Source organism: Manis pentadactyla, chromosome 10, assembly GCF_030020395.1.
Source record: "Manis pentadactyla isolate mManPen7 chromosome 10, mManPen7.hap1, whole genome shotgun sequence".
Taxonomy (NCBI): domain Eukaryota; kingdom Metazoa; phylum Chordata; class Mammalia; order Pholidota; family Manidae; genus Manis; species Manis pentadactyla.
In genome coordinates, this window is record NC_080028.1 from 78,594,949 (window position 1) to 78,613,683 (window position 18,735).

General features: G+C 42.6%; 2 protein-coding genes across 8 annotated transcripts in view; both read right to left on the reverse strand.

Moving 5' to 3' along the window:
• Positions 1-1,886: 1,886 nt before the first annotated feature.
• On the reverse strand, positions 1,887-9,943 carry NDUFAB1 (NADH:ubiquinone oxidoreductase subunit AB1). Its single transcript, XM_036916962.2, has 5 exons — positions 9,737-9,943; positions 4,867-4,989; positions 3,715-3,802; positions 2,833-2,932; positions 1,887-2,047 (listed from the first exon to the last, which is right to left on the reverse strand). Exons 1-4 carry the CDS (start codon positions 9,902-9,904, stop codon positions 2,841-2,843), a joined length of 471 nt encoding a protein of 156 aa, XP_036772857.1. The 5' UTR covers positions 9,905-9,943; the 3' UTR covers positions 1,887-2,047; positions 2,833-2,840.
• Positions 9,944-14,257: 4,314 nt separating this feature from the next.
• The window catches only part of PALB2 (partner and localizer of BRCA2), a 28,328-nt gene continuing 23,850 nt past the window's right edge, over positions 14,258-18,735 (reverse strand). For all 7 annotated transcript variants that reach the window (XM_036916936.2, XM_036916937.2, XM_036916938.2 and 4 more), the window contains one exon: positions 14,258-14,703. In XM_036916936.2, the coding sequence (XP_036772831.2) occupies positions 14,496-14,703 (208 nt within the window). In that variant the 3' untranslated portion in view covers positions 14,258-14,495. The remainder of the gene's footprint in view (positions 14,704-18,735) is intronic.

An 18,735-nucleotide genomic window follows, 5' to 3' on the forward strand; every position in this document is an offset into this window, starting at 1 on the left:
TTTCCTGAACCATTTGAAAATCTTCTAGACATCTTGATATTTCAGCTCCTAAGTATTTGGTATTTCCTGAGAATAAGGTTAGTCTAACCACTATACAATAGTATTATACTGAAAACATTTAACCTATGTACAGTCCTAGATATCCTACTATAACCTATGTATACTCCAATTCTCAAAATGTGTTATTTCCCCAATCTTTGAAGCTTCACTTTCCCACGAAGTTGGCATGTATCTTATCTCCTTTACAATAGTTGCTGTCCTTTTTTCCCACGACATTGATCTTTTGAAGTCCCACTCTCTGGACTTGTTTCTTCATGACCAGGAACAGGTTAGATGGTTCTAGCAAGACCCCGAGGTGACATGCCCATCTGGGTTCATCACATCAGGACAGCATGATGCTTGCTAGTTTTTGGTGATGCTGAGTGGGACACATCTCACTGAGTTTAAGTGTCTCCTTACAAGGTGGTGAGCTAAAGGAGCAAGACACCCCACTTTTTTTGTGTGTTTGGCCAAAGGCACTTGGGGGAGGACATTGTAACCGTACACAATTCTCTTTGTTCTGCTCTAATTCACACACACTTTGGGATGCTATGTTTGGTCAGTTCACTGTCTACCCGTAGTGGCACATAAAGTCTGTTAAAGAACATTTCAGCAAGCTCTTAAAGCAGAAAAGGCCTTTGCCACACCCCAATCCTAAATATCATTCAGTGATTATTTTTCATTATTCTGAATTCTTCAGTACTTACATCAGCTACAGAATGCTGTGACTGGGCCATTTCACTGCAGGTGTATGACTGACTAAGGTTATTAGCAAAGCAAACACTTTAGTGGCAGTATTGTCAAACTTCATGCTTTAGGCAGAACTAACCAGATGCATTTTTTGGGCAAAATGTGCAGCTGCCATGGGTTTAAATTGCCAGAACAGTTTACCCCAGATGTTAAATTATGGTACATCTCAATCAAAGGGGTCTGTTTTGTTCCCTATTGGTCTCTGGAGCCTAATAGGCACCCAAGCTATTTGTTGACTAAATGCAGTTCCAAAAAAGAATAAGGAAACTCCTTGTGCTCCCAATTTGGCAGTTTTTCAAGAATATTTAAGTATTTAAAAAAAAAAAAAAAGGTTCAAGGTAACAATAAATCAATAAATGCTTCCTCTTACTGAAAAAGGAGAGAACTATCTGCCTAATATGCCTAGAGTGACCCTGAAGGAATGGGAAGCACAGGGTCCTCCAGGAAGGGAGGCAGGTGTGCGTGCGACCCAACCCCAGCCTGACTCAAGTCCTGCCCCCTCACCCCTCAGCCATGACTCTGTCAGCCCTCCACCCTGGTACTGCTTCCTATCTACTCCAAGCGCTTGGTTTCTTTCCTCCTACATACTAGAAGTTTTGGTAAAAGTAGAACAATTATTTTATGACAGGTTTCTCAAACTAAATCTCATTAAGAGCTAGGTACTGCCTACATCAACCCCAGAGCCTTAACAACACTGCTAAGAATAAAGGGAGCAGAGTTGATACTGATGTATGATGAAGGGACACAATGTCAAACTGCCCTTCTAGGAGGAAAGAGAACTTTTTATTCTCCAAAATGATTAAAGTCTATTAATTCAGAAAGAGATCCTTAGGGATGAAAAGTTAGTCCTACACAATGGTGTCAGTAATATATCTTACAATCAAACTAATGGAGACAAAAAGTCCCTTTATCACTAACACATTCATTCCTTACACTGTAAGCAATAGGAAACATTTCAAATACACTACTGGAAAAGTCTTATTTTTGGCATGCATGAATAATGATGACAAATCAGACATCTTAAAAAAATATTAAGCAATGTCCATATAAAAAACATTTTATAGACATCACTGAAAAACTGAAGATTAAGAAAAATGTTCGTTTTACAAGTTTATTTTCAAAGGGCAAAGACACTTAGACAATTTAAATACAAGTCGGGACAGATTTTCTCTGTCAAAGTCAGCACTAATGCCAAAACGTCTTCTCACTTCCAGACACTTGCCAGTACCTTCCAAAGCTCTCAGTGAAGAAAACGGATCTGGCAAAGACAAAATAAGTTCAGTGTTTCCTTCTAGTGTATTATTATTATTATTGAATTTAAATGATCTTTGAGGTGCTAAATCCAGGGCAACTGAAATTGTAGACACTAATGTAATATCTTATTTTAAAGGTCTTATCACTTGATTATCCTAGAGCCTAAATTACAGTAGCTAATAATATTTATTAAGCTTCCTTACAATCAAGCATTATATTAATTTTCATACACTACTGAATTTTACCTTCATAAAAGCCCAGGTAGGTCCTATAATTATCCCCATTTTAAATATGAGGAAATTGAGGCTTAGACATCACTGAAAACTGCCTGCCCAAGATCCCTAGACTTATAGAATGTGGCAGAGCTGAGAATAAACTAGGTGTCTGACTCCAGAGTTCAGCCTCTCCTGTGTAATTAAGAGCCAGGCCACCACAGCTTCCTGGACAGTAGGCTGGGCTGGCCTCAGGTGGGTGACTGAGGGAGGCAGAGGTCACTGCTCTGGGATACCTTGCTCAGTGTTATGTACAAGAGTGCCTTTATTAGGAGGGCTGACAATCAAGGGACTCCTGTCCAGGAATGAACTGCTCTCAACCCCATTTAGGGACAAAGATAATCACTAAGGCTGGCCACCTTTGAGTGGCAGAAACAGAAGAGCCTGCATTTTATAACCAGTGAAAATCTACCAAACATTTGCATTTTTCCGTTTCTTCCAGAGTCTGTCTTTATTGAAGAACCACAGAAAGATCAATTCTATGGGTGAACATCAATCTATAAGTAAAATTATTTACCTGGTATTTTATTCATATACATCCTTCTTATCTGCAATGTAATCTACAATTTCTTGTGGACACATTAACTTCTCTGCATCTATATCAGGAATTTCAAACCCTAGAAGTAAAATTTACAACATATGAGTATAGAAAAAGCAAATCCTTTAGAATTGGTAACACCCACAAACGCATCAAAAATTCCCAGAGACCTTGAATCCCACTTAAGTTGTGAGCCAGTTATATTCTAGAAAACATGTATACTACATTGGGTAAAATGGTGGGTTGTGTGTTTTTAAAAGATACAATTCACATAATAGAAACTTCACTTATTTAAAAGTGTAAAATTCAACGGTTCTAATACATTCATGAGGTTGCACAACCATTATCTAACCCTAGAGCATTTTCATGACTTCAGAAAGAAACCCATACCCATCCTACCCTTAACCGATACCATCTAGTTAGCATACTCTGTGAGGAATTTCAACTAGGTTCTACTCTGAAGGATGGCAGAGAAATCCCTTGGCTTCCTTTCTGGCAGTTTAGTCAAAGAGATGAGCCATGGAGCCTTAAAAGGTCTCATTTGCAGAACTAGTTGTCCCAGACAAGGACAGCCTGCAGGAGTGTGCAGGGGAGCCACTGCAAGAAACCAAGGCCTGTATGCGTGTGCACACGTGCACATCCTGTCCTGGGCCTGCACAGGGGCTTTCTCGGTAAGCACACTGTCCCAGGCATTTACTTCACAGGAGGGAGGAAGAGAGGGTGTGAGAGTATGAGTGTGAAAGCGTGTGTGAGAGCATGTGTGCCACGTCCCAATTCTGACTCCTGGCATTTCTTTCACCTCAGTACCCCTCAATCAAGAATCACAATGTGCAGATCCAAGACTTAGGCTGTGGGTGTTACCAAATTCGTCCTCCATGGCCATGATAATCTCCACTTGGTCCAAACTGTCTAAGCCCAGGTCTTTCATAAAATGGGAATTTGCCGAGAGCTGCAAGAAAGGAACACCAAACACAAAATTCAGGCCATGAGAACATCTGCTTCTCAAGACAACTCTGTGACACAATGTCACTTAATCATTACATAGAAGATCTGTGAAAAAAAACAGCCGTAACTTAACTACACGTTTCACCTGTGCCAGCATATGCTCAATGTTTTACATGTTAACTCATTCAACCTTGTTTTATATTAATATATACAAAGCTAATGATGAATTTCACACTTTACCTGTTTTACTGAGATCTCTGATCAGTGCTCTGAATGATATCTAAGACAGTCTGGGTTTTCTTAACTACCTTACTGATGACAAAGACACCACACCGTCAAGAGTGACACTCCTCTCCCTCAAAGACAGCAGACAGTGTTCACCATTACCCTGCCTTTAATCAGACCTCAAGACCACCAAGAATAATTCTACTAACCCCACATTCAAAACAAACTATCCTGGAGATGCAATGTACAGCATAGTGCCTTTAGTGAACAATACCGTACTGCACAACTGGAAGCTGTTAAAAGAGTAGATCTTAAAAGTCTTCATTACATGAAAAAAAAGCCTTTGTAACTATGTATGGTGATGGGTGTTAACTAGACTTATTAAGATCAATTTACAGTATATGTAAATATCGAATCACTATGTTGTACACCTGAAACTAATGTTATATGCCAATTAGACGTCAATTAAAAAAAAACCCACTATGCTACCCACATAATAGCTTCAATTATTAAAGAAGGAATTTTTTTATGTATCACTACGAGAAAAATTCCAACAGTTTGAACAGTGTTTACAAAAGTCTACCATTTTTAAAAGGTGGGAGATACAGATCACATCGTACATATAATATGCACACATGTGTGTATGTGTGTTGTATACTTCTTTGCATCATTGAATATCCCTGGAGAAATACACAAGAAGCTGGTTCCACTGGCTGCCACCCAGAAGGGGAACTGGGTGGCTGGGAGTAAGGGAGACTTTTTACTGAGTATCTTTTTGGACGCCTTGAATTTTGCATCATGTGATTACTCATTTAAAGAAAAACATTAAGCCACATCAATTACCTTTTCTGGGTCAATCTTGTCATAGAGTTTCAAGACATAAAGAACTCGGTCTTTGATCCCCTCTAACGTCAAAGGGGGTGCATCGCTATACTGGCGGCACAACTGTGTAACTCTACCTGGAACCTACAGCAAAAGGGCAGAAAGGAAGTATTGTTGAGTCTAAAATGTCTTTAAGAAAACACATTCGCCTATAGCTATATTTCAGTTTTTAGAGTTGGGAGAGACTTCACCTTATCTGATTCTAATTATCAGATTAGAAATGGGACCACAAGGCCACACTGAGTCACAATGGTGGGTAGTCTTAGACGTCTTAGCAGCTCGGCAGCATAAAAACGGGCCTTTATTCCCCAGGGAGCCAGGACTGGCTCCTCTGATTCCTGTTCAGCCCTTAGGCCTTGGGCATTCGCCAGCCCAGAGAGATGGTCTGCCACTAACATCGCCAACGGTCTGCAGAGGAGCCCAAGTCTTCTGGTGGCATCTCCAGCAGCCCACTGCCACTGTAAGGACCTGCCTGCCACCTCAGACAGGCACACCCAGGTCAAAACAACCCACGTGGAAAGAGCTGCCATGTTAAGCTAAGGGGCAGCTCCTGCTGAGGACCATACACAGGGAAGGCCTCATGTGGCCCCGACAGTAATTACACCGACCCTGGTCAGGACAAACAAAGTCCGCTGCCAAGCCAAAGGAGATGAGGAGCCTGAGCCTATTTCCCTCAGGGAAGGCTTGCCTTTCTTTTTGCTGTCAACTAAGCCTGCGCTTTTCCGATCTTTGCTATAACGGAGTAATATCTCAAATCTCTCTAGTAAGAGCCTGCTTCTTGTTCAACTAGGTATTAGGGTCTTCACTGAATATGGAATGAGCTCCAGTTCTTAGGTCAGAAGGCTTAATGCCATGGGAGGTACAGTGCACAACAAGAGAAAGCACAACACCTGTCTGACAGTTTTGGTCACTGTGAAAGTCCACTCTGAAGTCTTTTACCTGCTAACATTGATTTTAAGTCTGCAGTTTGGAGTTCTTAGGGCATTTGCCCACAGAAAACAGGTTGTTTTGCTTGTTGGGGCTCAGGACCCTGAGACCAACAAAGGCCTTTGAAAAATCGTAATAAAAACCACTGCCAAATGACCAAACCCATATATACCTCTGTTTATCCTACAAAAAAAAAAATCAGGTATTGAAATCAGGTTTAATCAATAAGCTAGAGATAAGAGGAAAAGCTTGATGGATAGATATCCTAAAGCGTATTTCCAGAGTTTCAGAGCACTTGTTTTCTTCTCTAAATGTGTGGTATCCTCTCTGTCCCCACGGTGGCATGGGTTAAGGAGCCTTCTGCCATGGGAACATGACCAGGCCTACTCATCAACAAGGACTAGAAGAGGTTTCCAAGCCACAAAAAAAATGCAGGAGCAGAAAGGCCTAAAGAGACAAAGCAAGAAGGAACAAGTTAACTGGCAGTGACAGAAAAGAAATTTGAAGGAAGGATCTAACAGAGACCTCATGTGTGTGCATATCAAGTAGATGAGATGAATTATGCTGAGCAGAGGGCGAGAGAAAAGGAGGCTGACATGCACAGCACCAAGGGGGAAAGACAAAGCTGTTGAGGGCATACTGATACACGGCTACCCAAGTGGCCCACGAGGTGTCAGCATTGTCCCCTGCAGCGCTGCAAGTGCCTACAGGGGCTAGGGAGATTGAACATGCCCATCTAAAGTGGGTGGCTACAGGGGGCTCAGCATGGGGCAGGCAGGTGTATGGTATGAGACTATGTCTGTACCCTGGCACTAGTTTTTTCTTACTAGCTGTTTGGCCTTGGGCAAGTTACTTACCCTTTCTGTGCCCTCAGTTTCCTTATCTGTGAAATGGGGACAAACAGCACCAAACTTAAGGATTGTTGGGAGGCATCAATGAGATAATGCAAAGGGCTTAGACACTGCTTGGTACGCACAAAATGCTCTACCTAGTAGGATCAGGATGATCCTGGTCTGCAGGTCTGATTTTGGAACTAGTATAACCCCAGAGTACTTGATCCTGCTCCTTCCCTCTCATGCCTCCCTTTCTAGCTCTCTTTACTGAGTTCTTATCATTAGGTAGGTACTGCCACAAGCACTTTATATTCATCACCTCCTTTAGTTCTAACGATAATTCCATTTCACTGCTGAAGAAACAGAGGAAGATTAAGTATCCTGCCCCAGGTCTCAGCATGGCCTCTCGGAGGTCCTTACTGCCTCCTTCCTCCTGATCTCAGCCATTAAAAAAAACGTGTGTGTGTGTGTTGGGTGGGGAGGGATAGAGATTGGACCAGCACCTCTGAAAAGTCCCCAACACCCAACAATGTTTCTGATATTGACTGTTTTTCCCAAAGATCTACCCTTAATTATATGTGACATAAATCGCCTCCCACTGACATCAGAGAAGGCACTATTTGCAGGAAAAGAGTAACTACACTCTGGACTCGCAGAACATGACTAGTTTCCATTACAAAATCCATTTACTTCCAGTAGGGTCTATTTCTGACTAAGGGAAACTCAGAGGGACCTAAGGAGACAGCCTTAAAAGGCCACCTCTACAAACTGCCCCCTGGAGAGCTCTATCCCAGGAGTAGAGATATCTCAACAATAGCTCAACATCAGTTTGAAATAAACAGTGTCACTAGTTTGTGGGTAAAATTGTGATGTTTGCAGAATCTCACCTGGCTTTAGGACATCTGCATATCAATAGGTGTTCAGAAGTGGAAAGAAGTTCATCTCCATATCAATGGCTAATTACCTGGGGAAGGAGCGCTTACCTGTACCTGAGAGGTAAGGGGGAGGGCCGGTTTTGCTGCTGCTGGAGCTGGAGAGAGGGATAGACCCGACTGCAGTTTTGTAAGCAATAAACGGTTTCAAACTTTATTTCTCCCTTTGACTGATTTTGGTATTCAGAGGTATTTTGCCCTGGGATTCCCTTTCCCCGGACTTAGAAGTTGTTCTGGGCCTAGCAGTGGATGGATTTAGGAGGGAAAAGAATACCTGACAGAATGGAATGGCTGGAATTAGCAATATTCCAGATGAGACAAACAAGGGCTGGAGGTGGTTTGGGGTGACTGGCATACAGGCAATAAGAGAAACCAAGAGAGTGAAGAGACAGTCCAAGGAGAATGTGTGGTAAAAGATCTCTGGAACTTACCAAGATTTAAGGATTAGGTAGAGAAAGTACCCCACCGGGTAGAAGGCAGAAGGTAGGGGAGAAGAGAGGGTACACCAAGAAAAACACTACAACATCCTAGGGAAGACAGTAGCAAGGAATGGTAAGATGGCAAGCCTAACATAAAGGCTGCAGAGTGCCCAATGAAGATAACTAATGTCTTTCCTTTGTATCCATCTGTCCCTCAACAGCTAGCATGTGTCCCTCAGTATCTTTGAATAAACAATTATTTACTCTGCACTTCAATCCACAAAGGATCTAAGGTGGTCAAATGGGAGTACTCAATCAAAATCACTCTGTAAATACAAATGAAATGGCACATGTAGCCAAGCAGAGGTACTGGAACATTTCTGAGCAATCTGCATGGTCCAAGGACCCCACCAGCAGCAGGGACTCTCAGGAGTCCAGGAAATGAGGACTAGCAAGCCCCTTCCCAGAATCTAATTTAACCCAGGTGATCTGTATGCACAATCAAGTTTGAGCATCAGTGCTCTAAAAATAGGGACAATCACTTCGCATTTTAGCCTAACGTGGAAAGCAGTCTCAGGAACAAAACTCAGCAATTCTACTTTCTGCCTCGACTTCAAGGGGACACTTGTAACCTTCGGATTCATGCAGTGGGGTAACGTCCAATGAATCAGTCTATTACACTGTCAGTAAATCTCAACACTGGCTGTACAAAAGAATTACTTGGCAACTTTTAACAAGAGATGTCTAGGCCCTACCTCTAGAGATTCTGATGGATTTGGCCTGGTCATCCTTATTTTTTTCTTCTAATATGTACTCAGGTTTGAAACCACTATTACATGAAGTCCATGAATCTGAAAAGGGGTATCTCAACTTGACCTTGGGAGCCTATCCAGCCTTAAGGCACTTCTTAATACTGGCTGCACTTCATTCACCTGGGGAACTTAAACAACAAAATCCCATGCTAGGGCTTTATCTCAGAAGAGGAGATCAGAATTGGGTGGGGGGGGGGAGCTTATTCCCCCTCTTTTAAGCTCCCCAGGTGATTTGAATGTGCAGCTAGAGGTGAAAATCACTGCTCTAAAGAGAATTCCAGCTTTAGGAAGCTTTCATCAGATAAAAAAGCTAGACAGACAGATACTACTTGTCTTCTATTCTGAATTCCAGGAGGCCCCAAAACAGACGACAGGAAGAAAATTAGGAGAAAACCGTCCTGGAGAAGGCTGTAGGCTAGCGTGGCTTCCTTTCTGTACCTCTCGTCTTAAGTCTCCCCCTAGCAAGCTACCAGAGAACTTACCACTACGACTAACGGCGACCAATATTTTGAGAACTTTCCAACCACCGCACTAGGTGCTCCACCTGTATTCTCTCTCTAAACCTCGTTGCAATTCCACTAGTAGAGACTAGTCTCCCAATTTTACGGTTCAGAGCAGGTTTAGCAAGGTTACGCGACTTGCCCAGTTTTGCCAGGTGGCAGGAGCATTCGAACCCAGGGAGTTTGCAGAGAGGGTCTGTCTGTGCTCGTGTTCGTAATCACTAAATCATCCGCGCTCCAGCGGCGGTCAAACACCGTTCGGCAGTGGGATGGGAGCGAGGCGGACGGGCCCCGGGCCCCGGCCCCCTGCCTGCGGCCAGCGCGGCCCCGTGCCCGGCCCCTCCTCCGTCTCCCGGCGGGCCCGATCCCTGACCCCTGCCAAGCCCCGGCAAAGTCACCGCAAGTCACCTGCGCGGGCACGAAGGCCGGCCGCGGAGCCCCGGGACTTGTCCGGGTCCCCGGGGCACACAGTGTGGTGCTGAGCGGCCGGATCGCGGCCAGTGTGGGGACCCGGGGCAGCTGCGCGAAGGCTGCAGGCAGTCTACGGACACAGACAGAAAGGACACGAACCGCCATGGCTACGCCGGCCCAGGATGCACTGCGCCGCGCCCTTCGGCCCCGTTTACTTTCCCTTTCCGCGCAAGGGACGCGCGGAGCGGCGCTGATGGGGGCCGTCGGCGGTGGTGGCCCCTGGCGGCCCCTGGAGGCACTGCGCCCGGCGGGGAGCGGTTCAGGTATCTAGGTCAGCCAAAACTGCGTAGACACTGTGTCCTCAAACACTAGTTATTGACATGAGGATGGGCCTGACTTTTATTCTCTGAACGCTCTGAAATACATATGTTTAAAACTTTTTATGCCGTTTTCTTGCATAGATAGTAAAATTATTTAATAGATTAAAAACAGTATAACAAGGTGAAAAAAATCAAGTTAAATATATGTTCTAAGACTAATACGGGAATACGATAAAACAATATATATGTCTTAAAACTTAATGTATAAATACCATTGCTCATAAAAATGGGTAAATGGGGGAATTTAAATGTAGCTAATCTGCTAATTTCTTAGCATGGAGCACAAGGATATTGATTGAAATCCAATCACAGAACAGTGACTTCAAACTCTGAATACTGCCTGGATAAACAATCCAATAATGCTTTTAGCTTAATTTAGGATTCTTATTAACTTTTGTTAAATTCACGTAAAATGTCTTTAAAATAGAATTCATAGTATGGTCGCACTGTTGTAAAATTATTTTTATTTTGTGTTAATTATAAATTGAGTATCTGTTATATGCTTGTTGTTGAGGCTACAGCAGTAAGACAGCCAGGCAGTCTCTTCTCATAGAGTTTACATTCTAATGGGAAGATAGATGATAAGCAAATAAACACATACACTCTTCCTCCAGCAAAAACAAAACAAAAAACAAAAAAAAACACCTCCAGACAATAGTAGTAAGTACCATGAAGCAGGAAGGGGACAGTGAGAGAGTACTGGAGGTGTGTTATTTTGGATGCGCTGGTCCCTGAAGGCCTCTCTTAGGAGGTGATATTTGAGCTGAGGCTTTCACCAATCAGAGGGAGGGAAAACCACCTGCCCCAGGTGATGCCAGTGCTAGCCGTCACTGGGCTTCTCTGGCATCTAGACTGCATCACCATCACTTCAGTACTGGTTAGGCAATTGTATCACCTTTCTGGAGTGGTCAGTGAATAAATGGTCAAGGTCTATTTTGAGAGGCAGTCTTCCAATTCTGAAGAAAACTGGCACCAAAAATGTAATTGGAATCCCAAGATCAGGGCCCATAAGATCAGCTTAAGCCCCCAGTGACGCACCAGCCTCTGATTACTCCTTCCTGGCCTCACTCTGGGGCAGACCCATGTCTGTGCAGCATTAACAGAGGAAGGGCACTCGTCAGGAGCCTGATAGCCTACTAGGCCCACAAATGGGGCCCTCTCTTCCCACAACCTGTCTGTATTTCTGTGTTACATTTAACCTTTTTGGTCAAACATAATAAATCACTTCTTATTTAAATGACATATTTTGGGAAAGCTACTTTTCCATTCAGTAAACACATAAAAAGAAAATGTCAGCCTTCATGGTCTAGACAGTAAGTATCAAGTTTGAGATCAAGTCCTTAGCAACTGGGGAAGATTTAAGAAAGAACACTGGTGCTTTTTAGCAGCTCTCATCAAAGGGTGTATAAGCATAAACTACATCAGCTTCCTGCACACATCATCCCACTGGCCTCCAGTTAGCCCTCCCTCCTTCCAGCCCATGTGCACTATTGTTTCATCCCTTCTGTTCCCCCAGGACCTTGTACTACCAGTCATCTCATTTCCCTACATCTTCAAACTCTCTTCTGGCTCTTTCCCTGGAGACCTTAAACATGCCAAAGTTGTTCCTAGCTTAAGAACAAAGTCAGAGGCCACATCCACTGACCTTTTAAATCTATCTCTAGTAGCACCATTCCTCCTTCCCAGTCAAGCTTCTCAAGGAATAATCTACAATTTGTCTTTAATTTCTCACTTCCTACTCTTTAATCCACTCAAATCTAGATTCTACTCTGCACTTCCCCTCTCTCCAGCCACTGAAGCTCTATGTAAAGGTCGCTACTTCATCTCAAATTGTCAAGTCCAATAGGAACAACCTCCCTGGCCATTTCCTTCCTCACTTTTCATGGCTCTACCTCCTCTGCTCATCATTTAAACTTTCTCAGGGTTCTGTCCTTGACCCACTTTTTATTGAAGCATCATTGATATACAATCTTACGTTGGTTTCAAAGGTACAACACAGTGGTTCAAGTTACCTATATTATTAAATCCTCAACCCCTCTAGTGTGGTTTCTATCAACATTGAAAGGTGTTACAGAATCACTGACTATATTCTCCATGTTGTACTTCTGACCCCGTGACCAGTTTATATTGTGATTGCAAATTATTGTGCCTCTTTATCCCCTCACCACCCCAACCCCTCCCTCTTAGTAATCACTAGTGACTTCTCAGTGTCTTTGAGTCTACTGCTGTTTTGTTCCTTCTGTTTTGCTTTGCTTTTATATTCCACAAATAAGTGAACTCATATGGTATTTGTCTTTCTCTGCCTGGCTTATTTCAGTGAGCGTAATACCCTCTAAATCCATCCATCTTGTTGCAAATGGCTCATTTTTTCTTTTTGGGCTGAATATTCCATTGTGTGTATGTACATCTTCTTTATCCATTCATCTATTGATGGACACTTATGTTGCTTCCATATCTTGGCTATTGCACATAGTGTGGTGATAAATATAGGGGTGTGTATATATCTGTTCTGTCCTTGACCCACTCTTGACTTTAACGTTTTCAGAATTGATTCACTTTGGTTTTAATTCCCACACGCACCCAGCCCTGCCTCTTCTCTGAGCTTCACAGTCCTGTATCTGCCTATTAGCAGGTGATCTAAGAGCACTCAAATTATCTTTCCCCTCATGTATTCTCTATTTCGATTGCTGACACCATCACCCACTAAGCCAGAAATTTAAGAATCCTTAATCTCCTAGCAAATCATGCATTTAGTCCTGTTCATTCCTCTTCCCTCCTAAAGCTCTGTCCAGTTCAGCTACTTTACTCCCATGGCCCCTGCCACAAGGTCAAGCCGTTATGGTCATTTCCCCGCTTCCTTGCATGACCTCCATCAATTTGTCATTCACACTGTAGCTAGGGCAGACGTTTCGCCTCACTGCTCAAACCCTTCAACAGTCCCTTCACTGCAGAATGAAGTCCAGGTCTGTTAACATGCTCCACAAGCTCCCTGGCTACCTTTCCAGCTTCCTGATGCCTTTCTCCACAGCATAATTAATTCTCTTCTAATATGGACAGTTAACAAACAACTGTCCTTCCTGCCTGGAATATATCCTTTGCCTCTGCTCTGGCCTACTTACCCAGCAAGACACCTAAGTTGTCATCCTCCACGAAGCTTTTCTTGAATACCCCCAGGTTGTGCTGGGCACCAACCTATGAGCTTCCATAGCAGCACTCTGAACACATCCTTGAAACTGCAAACAGAGCATTTGGTTTATTGCTCTATGTCACAGTCTCCCTCTCTAGACTGTGTACCTCTGAAGGGCAGTGGCCTCCCTGCAATCACTTGCACACCTACTATGTCAAGTATGTGCTCAGCGTTTGTTCAACTGTTACTGAACTGGAATTACTGCTTAGCTCTACTGTTTTCTCAACTCCTAAATCAAGATAATATGTGTTTCTCAGGATTCCTGAGTAAATGAAATCTTTGTGAAAAGCCCTCTATTATCTATGAGGTGTCAGCAAATGAAGTATCTCTCAATTGAGGTTGGAGATAGTGGGAACAGAATTAGTATAGGAGAGAAAGTTCAATCTCTTATGCAAGTGTATCATAGGGTAATAATGTAATTAGCAAAAACCATGTAACAAATATCATTAAAGGTATCTTTAAGAGAGAAGTAACAGATAAAATAGTCACACCATATGGATCATGAATATACTCTCAGTAAGAATGTTGGACAAATAAACATGTAGCCTATGATAAAAATTTCCAACGACATAACCAGGTTAGGACCTTAAAGATCTCTTTCCAATCACTTAGGCAAAGGGAAAGATAATGTACTCAGCACATCTGTGCTGTTGGTTCAGAGTGAGTCTAGTGGTAATGCAGACACTGGTATCAAGGATGTATGTGGGAATGAAAAAAGACAATGGCATTTCTAAATTAGCAGATTTTAATAGGTTCTGTATTACTTTAGTACCTATGTGAAAATCAAGTATTACTAATAGCATAAAAGGCATACTGCATTAGAATGTTAATTGAAATTCACTCTTACAATGCAAAGTACCACTGATGAAATATTCTAGGTGTAAAATAATTTGTTCTTATTTCTGAAAATAATTTTTATAGCATAAGAAAAAAATAACATACCAAGCAGAATGTATCAAAATAAATATTTATTAACATTTGAAGCTGTACGTACACCTTTAAAAGCAAATGTGCAAATGAATTACAAAAATCAACCTAAAATTTTCTCCTCAAAGTATAAATGAACATTCCAGATCAGTAGTGCCACCACCATCACAATAAAAAATGAATGTCCAAGGAATACAAGTAATTATTTTAAATGTCAATCAGACAAATATATCCAGAACACATGTGTTTTCATCTTAACTTCTTAGTGGCGGAATATAAATATATTTCCATCTTTTTGTCCAGCCAGCAAATGAGAATCTGTACCTGACCATTTAACGAAAGACCAACTTTGGCCAGAGACAGGTGTGAGGACAGCAGTGCAATGACCTAGAAGTAAGTCCCAAATGGCGATTGTTCCAGAAGTCAATACTGCTACTGCAAAATTATCTTTTACGTCACCTTCCAGGAACCTAATAAGCAAGCAGAGAAGAAAAAATTCAACTGACATGTCAAAAAGTTTTAATTAAGCCAAAACCATGCTCCCCAGAGCAACACTAAGGAAAAAAATACCTGTAAATATGAACACCTGAATCTGTAGTCGTAGGCCTGCTGGCTAGCAGGTTGGTTGTGGACATCACCACACTTGCACTCCTATCTCTTTGGGGCATCTCATCCCACGTACACCCCAGCTCACAGGGGCCTCCCTTCCACTCTTCAAATTAGCCAAACTCAGTCCACGTCAGGGACTTGCGACCTTTCCCTCACCTTGGCAAACGCTAACCCCAGTCTTCGCATGGCCGGGTTTTTGTCATCATTCAGGCCTGTCCCCTCTGCAGAAACGTCACACTCACCTACCTAGGGTACTACACGCATACACTCTGCCCCTCGTGATCACATTCCCTGCTTTCATCTTCACAGCACTTTTCACTGTGTGAGGTTATCTTACTTCCATGTTTGGTAGGTATCTCTTTTGCCAAAATGTAAACACTACAGAGCAGAAATCTGGTTGTTTTCTTAAGACAGGGGCACTGCAGTCAGCCCCCTAGGTTTGAATTCTAAGAGTAAGAGCTGTGTGACCCTGGACAGGTTATTTAACTTCATCAGTAAAACAGGGATATGATGACATAAGCACCCACGTTATAGGTGCTTGTGAAGTTTAATGAAATGGTTCAGCTAAAAAGTTTTCATGGAGGCTGAAATTCCCCGCATCCTGTTGTGAAGTTTAATGAAATGGTTCATCTAAAAAGCTTAGCACAGTGCCTAACACACAGGAAGAGCTGAATACAAACTGGTGATTGTTACTCCTTATAGCCACACCACCAGCACCTGCAGAATGCGTACACCACCAGCCCTCGGTGAATATTCTGAGTGAACCGAATGGTATGTTTTAACCCTGGCTGCCACCAAATTTGTGTAGCTGACTCCTGACTCCTCTTTTGAAACTCCATCAAGGTTTCCCTGACAGTCTCTCCCCACTCCTCCACTGTCAAGGAAAGTATACCCCTGTCCCTGGTGCTTCAAAACTGCCTGCCTCATGGAATTTCATGTACCAGCAGTAGTCTCTAATTTTCTCTTCAAAATTCCATGAGATTAGAAACAGTAGTGCTTCCTACAGATTGGCACCAAACAGGCTTTCAAGGTGTGCTAAACAAATGGGTTTGAAAAATGATCAAAGGAAATACTTGACCAAACAGTTATCTTTCTCCTCAATTTCTGGGCCAATGACTATGGGTCTCTCTTCATGTCCAAGAAAACAAATTCTATATGAAAGCACACATTGCAGATGGCCGTGCTGAGGTTCCTGATGGGCTAAGAACATTGGCAGAAATGCCACACCTGGCTAAGTGCACAAGGAGGGACTGTTTTTTAGAATAAGCATTGATCCCCCAAGCTGTGTACAAGGTCCTAAGAAACATAGAAACATGGACCTCTTATGGTTCCTTGTTCTTGTGAGTTGTTAAAGCTAGACTTTGTGAATTAATAAATGCAGTCTTTAGGACTGACATTTCAGATGTTGCTCAGTTGACCTAACACTACTCCTGAGCTCAACATAGCTCAGAAAACTCTCAGGATGCCATAATTGTGTCACTGATAAATAGATCTCCTCATCAGTCAACAAATTTATCAATAAATATCAACTAGCAAATGATGGAGGCTCAGTCAAATTCCAAGTAAAGATGTCTTCTTAAAGTACATTTAAAATTTTAATTTAGTTAATGATAACAACAAAAAAAACCAACAAAAAAAACAGTACACGCATATTGGAAATGTAGAAAAAAAAAGTTAAAATAAAAATAATGTTATGTAAAAAAAAAAAAAAATCTCCTCCCTAAACCATATATATTTTTGAAAATACAACAAATACAACTCTTCCTAAAAGAGAGACCAGAAGACACAGGACAACAGCCAGATTACATCCACACCTGCAAGAACCCAGCGCCTCGCAAAGGGGGTGAGATACAAGCCGTGGCCCGGCGGGACTTGAGCGTCCCTCACTGCAGCTCCTGGCGGGAGAGGAGTCAGAGCGGGGAGGGAGAGGGAGCCTAGGACTGCTAATTAGAAGTCCTAACCATCCACACCAGAGCACAGGCACACAGTGCGTGCATGGGGTGTTGGAAACTAGGGAAACAGGACAGTAAGACCTGTGAGCAGGTCCCCGCAGCCAGTGCCCCTGGGACAAAGAAAAGTGAGTGCTTTTTGAAAGTCTTAAAGGGACAGTGACCCCACAGCTGGACAGAAGCGTTACAGGACACTAAGCTCAGCAGCTGGGAATCCCAGGGAACACTGGGCGCCCTAATCCCCTGGGCAGCAGCACAGCTTGGAGGCCGCTCACAGAGATAAACAGCCTTCTGGCTGTTTCCCCTCCAACATGGCTCCACCATATGGTAGCAGCAGCCTGAGGCAGGCCATGCCCACAGCAACTGTGGAGCTAAACTCCATAGCGGTCGGGGAAGAATCAGAAGCCCCGTCTGCACACAGCTGCCCAGCACAAGCCACTAGAGGTCGCTGTTCTCCCAGGAGAGGGAGGCCACAAACCAGCAAGAAGGGACGATCTCCCAGCCGTCACACACACAAGCTCTGCAAACTACCTCTATTGCCATGAAAAGGCAGAAGAATTTGATACAGACCAAAATCACAGAGTCAACCCCTGAGAAGGAGATAGACCTAACCAGTCTTCCTGAAAAAGAATTCAAAATAAACGTCATAACCATGCTGATAGAGCTGCAGAGAAATATACAAGAGCTAAGGGATGACATCTGGAGAGGGATTACAGAAGTGAAACAATCTCTGGAAGGATTTATAAGCAGAAAGGATAAGATGCAAGAGGCCATTGATGGAATAGAAACCAGAGAACAGGAACGCATAAAAGCTGACGCAAAGAGAGATAAAAGCATCTCCAGGAATGAAACAATATTAAGAGAACCGTGTGACCACAAAAGGAACAATATCCACATTATAGGGGTACCAGAAGAAGAAGAGAGAGAAAAAGGGATAGAAAGTGTATTTGAAGAAATAATTGCTGAAAACTTCCCCAAACTGGGGGAGTAAATAATCAATCAGACCACGGGAGTACACAGAACTCCCAACAGAAGGGACTGAAGGAGGACAACACCAAGACACATAATAATTAAAATGGCAAAGATCAAGGACAAGGACAGAATTTTAAAGGCAGCTAAAGAGAGGAAAAAGGTCACCTACAAAGGAGAACCCATCAGGCTATCATCAGACTTCTCAACAGAAACCTTACAGGCCAGAAGGGAATGGCATGATATATTTAATGCAATGAAACAGAAGGGCCTTGAACCAAGATATTGTATCCAGCATGATTATCATTTAAATATGAAGGAGGGATTAAACAATTCCCAGACTAGCAAAAGTTGAGGGAATTTGTCTCCCACAAACCACCTCTACAGGGTATTTTAGAGGGACTGTTCTAGACAGGAGCACTCCTAAGATTAAACAGATGTCACCAGAGAAAATAAAATCACAGCAAAGAAAGCAGACCAACCATATACTAACTAAAGGCAAAAAATAAAATCAACTACGCACAAAAGTAGTTAAAGGAAACACAAAAGAAGACAGAATAAAACAACCAACATATAAAGAATGGAGGAGAAGAAATAAAAAGGGAGAGAAATAAAGAATCACCAGACAGTGTTTATAACAGCTCAATAAGCGAGTTAAGTTAGATAGTAAGATAGTAAAGAAGCTAACCTTGAACCTTTGGCAACCACGAATCTAAAGCCTGCAATGGCAATAAGTACATAACTTTCAATAGTCACCCTAAATGTAAATGGACTGAATGCACCAATCAAAAGACACAGAGTAATAGAATGGATAAAAAAGCAAGACCCATCTATATGCTGCTTACAAGAAACTCACCTCAAACCCAAAGATATGCACAGACTAAAAGTCAAGGGATGGAAAAAGATATTTCATGCAAACAACAGGGAGAAAAAAGCAGGTGTTGCAGTACTTGTATCAGACAAAATAGATTTCAA

Excerpts from the sequence above, each read along its gene's own strand:
- NDUFAB1 (XM_036916962.2), bottom strand. The coding sequence starts at position 9,904 with ATGGCGGTTCGTGTCCTTTCTGTCTGTGTCCGTAGACTGCCTGCAGCC. Across the intron at positions 4,990-9,736 it reads CGGCCTTCGTGCCCGCGCAG|GTTCCAGGTAGAGTTACACA; the intron begins GTGACTTGCGGT and ends CTTTTGCTGTAG. Across the intron at positions 2,933-3,714 it reads GGCCATGGAGGACGAATTTG|GGTTTGAAATTCCTGATATA; the intron begins GTAACACCCACA and ends TTTTACTTCTAG.